This window comes from Suricata suricatta, chromosome 16 (assembly GCF_006229205.1).
Source record: "Suricata suricatta isolate VVHF042 chromosome 16, meerkat_22Aug2017_6uvM2_HiC, whole genome shotgun sequence".
NCBI lineage: Eukaryota > Metazoa > Chordata > Mammalia > Carnivora > Herpestidae > Suricata > Suricata suricatta.
Genome location: NC_043715.1, coordinates 54827524 through 54833392, shown reverse-complemented (window position 1 = coordinate 54833392; position 5869 = coordinate 54827524). Strand labels below are relative to the sequence as shown.

At 43.4% G+C, this 5869-nt stretch overlaps 1 protein-coding gene across 1 annotated transcript in view; it reads left to right on the top strand.

The window, feature by feature from the left end:
* Positions 1-1036, top strand: part of LOC115279879 (zinc finger protein 345-like) — a 9806-nt gene extending 8770 nt beyond the window's left edge. Inside the window, exon 3 of the mRNA XM_029924380.1 lies at positions 827-1036. Coding sequence (XP_029780240.1) covers positions 827-1036 — 210 coding nt within the window. The remainder of the gene's footprint in view (positions 1-826) is intronic.
* Positions 1037-5869: the final 4833 nt, after the last annotated feature.

Here is a 5869-nt window from a genome sequence, read left to right as displayed (position 1 = left end):
GCCTCACATTCTATAATCTGTAACATATTTTAAATAGTCTCTTTTTGAAGAAATCTAGAGAGCAAGACTCTCTTTTTCAGAACCCTCACTTATTTTGGGCCCAACAGTCATCTTGTTTGTTTATTCATGTTCATTAACTGGTTTACATAGACTCGGGCCACACCCAGACAGGATCTCAATATTCTATATTCTACCCCTTCACTGGGGTCCCCAAACCAGATCATCTCCAGAGAGGATCTTAGCTATCAACACAGCACCGCAGTGATCTATCACAGTGGGAATATTTTCAATAGTTGCAGGGCATGAATTCGTGGTAGGAGTCTTCACGTTGTACGGGAAGCCCGGTGGGAGAGAATGGAGAGAAGGCCCGGAGATGTAACACAGGAAAATCCTAAAGAGCTGAATTAGATTATTATGAAAGGGATAAATACAAGTTCAAAACGCATTTGCCAGGCATGTGAATCAGAGGTAAAACAAATGTTTGCAAGGTCTAAAATCATAGCATTTGAGTAAGAAACGAGGACACAGTCCCTCAGCCAAGTCAAGACAAGGTTACCTGAGAAGCAGCCATTCCTTCCTCTCCCTTCTGCTCTGAGTGCTCATCGGGTGATATTATGTGGAGAAATCACACCTGCAGGCCTTTAAAGACCTCAGCACAGCCTCTTCACCTGCTCTCATTACCTCAGAGGCAAATCAATCTTGAAATGCAGAAAACGCCACCCTCTCCTTGACTTATTCACAGGAAAGATTCAGGAAAAAAAGCGCCTCTTGAATTGACAATTATCTGTATCTCGACCCTGGATTCAGAGATCCTGCCTTCCCGCAGACAGCCACACATCCTGCCACAGCTCAGGGAATGTGGGCTTCACTGACCTGCCCCTTGCAAGTCCACACCGAACAGACTATCATCATCTCTTCAACCAAAAGCCAGATGCAGCCCTCCCGAATACTTCTGGGAATCCTCGTGCTTCCCCTGGCGTCCCCTGAGGATCACCTGAAGCTCATAGATAAAGCAGCACTGATGCACTCATCTTGACCAATAGAAGACTCTGGCTGAGGGCACAGGTGATGCTGGTTCTTAAAACTCGCCATGGGATGTTTATTGTAAACCCAGGCAGATAATCAGTACTGTGCTTTCCATTTTAATGTGCATATAAAGCATCTGGTGTCTAGGGCCCATAGAAGAAATGGGGATTCTGCAGGTTTGGAGTGGGGTCTGTGAATTGGCATCTTCCACCAGTTCCTTGTCAGAGCTGATGCTGCTTGCCAACACCCATGCTTAGTGGCACCACCCAAGAGAATGCAGACTCAGCACACCGGAGGCCCTCACGGCCACCCTCTGACTCAACACAAACAACTGCTGAGTTCCCAGGGAAGATACCACACACACACACACACACACACACACACACACACACACACACACACGCACACACGCACGCAATCGTAACTAGGAGAGATGAGATCCGATAGACTGTGGTAATTACTTTGTTAGCAAGACCCAAGGGTGCAGGAGCACTGGCTCCAGACAGACCCATGCTGGCACTCCCAGCTGACAAATTCTCCCATGCAGGTACTAACCAGGCCCGACCCTGCTTAGACAGCTGACAAATTCGGAAGACAAGAAAGAGGACTTCCACTACCTCCTTTTGACCTCAATCTTTCCCACTGGGTTCCTTCCAGCTTGTCTCCTGGCTCAATAGGAAAACCTTGAGGACAATGCTGAGGGGAACTGGAACTACCCTTCAAGCCACAAGGACTGCCCTGAGCCAGAAGGACCCCACTCCTAGACAGTGACAGAATGAACTTTCACTGACGACCTGCAGGTGCCCACTCAATTTTGCCCCCCCCTTCCCTTCCATAAACCCGGGTTTCCAGCACATTGGAGACAGTCTGAGACATCAGTCAGCTATCTCCCCAGTGTTAGCCTCCCTGAAATCACTTCCTTTCTGATCTCACGTCTTATCTCTCTGCCTTTGGATGTTGTCTATTTTGAGTGGACCAACTTGATCTGTTTAGGACCCTGGAGACAGTGCTCTTGCACCCCTCCCCGCACACCAGGTAACAGCAGAGAGAAGTGGTGGCAAAACCAGAAAGGGACTTTCTTCAGGAAGGCCAACACTGAGAGTGCAGTGGACTAACATCTCAAACACTGTCTCCAAACTGCTGAACATTCTTCCAGGTTCGTATAAAGAAAATGTAGGGCAAAGGGTGCTGGTACATGCAGGTGGTGGCCAAGGTCAAGTGGATCACTGCATTGCTGTCAGGCAGTGGGGTTGGTGCCCCTAAGCCCCATGACGTTTACGGGTCAAATAGATCTTATTCTTAGTAAGGCAAACAATTAAAAGTCACACTAATACTACTAAAAGCTCTTTTCTTTGGGGAATGCCTTCAAGGACCATATCAGTACTCAGAAAACCACAGAGAAATGAAGCCATAGTCCCCCGTAAATCACCCTTCCCTTGGAGTGACCCCACAATCCTGTTTCAACCATTTAACCATTTGCTCTAGACTGAAAGTCTCTGAACGGTAGGGGCCATGGCGCTTCATCTCTGTATTTCTAATGATCATATTAAATAGGAACAATCACTTTCTCTATCAGTTTGCATCTCCAAGCACCTCAGTGTTCATCATAGTGCCTTTATTTTTTTAATTTAAAAATTTTTTTCTGTTTTTTATATATTTTTGAGAGACAGAGAGAGACAGCACTAACAGGGGAAGGTCAGAGAGAGAGGGAGACACAGAATCCGAAGCAGGCTCCAGACTCTGAGCTAGCTGTCAGCACAGAGCCCGATGCAGGGCTCGAACCCACGAACCATGAGATCATGATCTGAGCCAAAGCCGGACGCTTAACCGACTAGGCCACCCAGGCGCCCCTCGTCACAGTACCTTTAAACACATGAGAAAAACACCAGACAAATCCCATATTAGACATAAAAATAAACACTAGAACAGGCCTTCTCAAACTGTAAAGAATTTAGGACAGACTGAAAATCTGAGCAAAGGGTATTGCAAGGAGATGATAAGGAAAAATTGCTGTTTGGGATTGCATCATTGCAGAGGGAAAAAGAATTAAAATTAGTGAAATATAATAATTCTGAAATTCTATTGCATGAATGTGCCATTGTTAGTTATATGTTTTGTCAAAAGTACCAGAGTAATGTCCGATGCCAGGAACAAGGGAAGGGGGTGAGGAGTATATGAGAACACACTGCTGCAAGTATTAGTTTATTACAGAATGAAAATTCATATTAAAGTTGTAAATTTATAGAGGCACCTGCGTGGCTCAGTTAAGCATCTCACTTTTGGCCAGGTCATTACCTCACATTTTGTGGGGTCAAGCCCTGCATTGGACACTGCATTGATAGCTTGGAACCTTGGAGACTGCTTTGGAGTCTCTGTCTCCCTCTGTCCCTCTCTGCTCTTCCCCTGCTCACTCTCTCTCACTCGCTTGCTCTCAAAATAAATAAATAAGCATGAAAAAAGTTAAAATAGTAACTTTATAGAGGGGCTGGGGTTGCCCAGTCCCTTAAGACACTGACACTTGATTCCTGCTCAGGTGATGATCTCTCGGTACATGAAATCAAGATCCCCATTGGACTTAATTTAAAGGCTTTATCATATTCACTGCAGTTCTTAGGATTCATCCCCAGGATATGTACTCTGACGTTAAGGAAAGTCTGAGCAATAGTTAAAGACTTCAGGAAATTCTTTACATCTCTATGGCTTCTTCTCAGTATGAATTATCTGATGTCCAGGAAGGCTTCAACTCCAGGTACCGTCTTTGCCACATACTGTATATTTGTAAGGTTTTTCTCCAGTATAACTTCTGTGATGTGAAAAAAAAAACCTGGGTACCAGTTAAGGGGTTTGCCACATTCTTTACATAGATAAGGTTTCTTCTCCAGATAAAAACTCTTTTCTTGAGCAAGCTTTGAAGACTTTGTCACATTTAGTACATTTTTAAGTGTTCTCTCCATCAGGAAACAATAACATTTAATAAGGTTTGGGCTTTGATAAAAGACTTCCCCACATTTATTTATTTTTTACTCATTCTCTAGAAACTGGGTTCTCAGTTTCTTATTTGGATTTGATTCATGGTTAACGTTTTTTCCAGATTCATTGCATTGATAAGTTCTGTCTCCTTGGTAAACACATTGGTAATTATTGAAGATACACTCCTCACTAAAGATCTCTCCAAGTTCACAGCAGATGAAATGTTGCTCCAAATTGAGTATGATGTGATCCTATTGACAGTGATGTTTGGGTAAAGATTTTCCCATAATTATCAAAATTAGAGACTTTGGAACAAAGAGGAATTATTTGTTGGTGAAATGATAATAAACCCTCAAAAAAGAACACCTCAAACTGACCATATTTAGAAATTTTATCTTCATTTTAAAATTTCTAATAATCAGAAATGTTGGAGTGGTTGATCCTCTCCTATATTGGAAATGGTCGGAATGACTACTTTCAGCAGGCACTCGGTGATTTTCCTTTCCAGATTTTAAATTTCTTTTCACAGCAGATGTATGTTTGAAAATGGACTTGGGTCTTTGTACTCCTAAAGACATTGTGCTACACGATAGCTGTCTTAGCGTGGGACTTCCCCACAAATGTTGTCTATCTCAATCTCTTCTGACAGTGAGGATAAATAACCCAGTTTAGTTCTACTCAACAAAATATTCCTTCTGTTCTTCCCTCTTCCCTTCACCTTCCCAATCTTTCACTAGCTGTGAACTCAAAAAGCCACATTTGCTGTATCTTCCTAAGAGCACCCCACAGAAAGGGTCGCCTTTGCCTGTTTTTGTCAACAAGCCCAAGGTGTGATCAAAAGGAATAACCTAAAGATACCACATAAATGTTCCAACTTACTACATTTACATCAATATACTATAAGGTGCTAATGTAAAAAATAAATACCTATCACAGGACTTCAGCAAATTTTGCTGGTAAAATAACTGGCAGTGTCTATTCATAAGGTTAACATCACCAACACTTGTCTCTCAAGTACTGTCCTTTTAGCGTGGAGCAACTGAACTTGGGTTTGAGTGACAACATTGCCACCTGCTCTACCCTTTGGAAAACTTCAAAGGAGCAGCAAAGAATGTGTTGTTTCAGGCCTGTGATTGGTAGTCTTCACTGGGAACCAAAGCACTTGTGGAGACAAGATGGTGAGTGTATGGGGGTCAGGTGTGCTGTGTCTGTTTTCTCTCACATAGTGCTGCTAATTCTGGGTCTATGGGGTGCAACACTAGGACTGGCATGAAACTTCTAGGATGCTATTTTCTGGGCTCCACACCAAACCCGAAACATTGCAACTTCCTAGGGGGGTTCTGGAATACATAATTTCTATGTACACTAAAGTTTAAAAAGCCTTAGTTACAAGGTTTTGAGCCCAGTGTTTCCATTAGAAGAACATGTGGAGTTTCAGATAGGATCATCACCAGTACCCTCGCCCTCAGATTTTGTCAATAGATCTCTATGGGAGCCACAGTGTTCTCTTAATTAAATGCTCAGGATGATTCCAAGTAAGGCCTTAGAAAAGCATGAAGGCTCCTCTGAAACTTATTAGGGTTGAGGGCTGGCTTTGCTCCAGGGGCCAGAGACTTAACAATGTCTCCTCTACATAAGTCTGAAGGGGTCAGGTCCATGCAGCACAGAGTTCCTATGCTTTCCTAGAATGTGGGGGTGTCTGCTGGAGAGGAGGCTGCGTGAAGACAGGGAAAGAGAAAATGGGGGTGATGGTGTTGTTGTAGGAGCTCATAGTTTTTGAATTGCTCCCAACACAGAAAAGAGAAGGAGGTTGGGCCTTTTTAGTATTTCAATGTCCTTCCTGTAGATGAGTAGTTAACAGATCAAGAGGCTG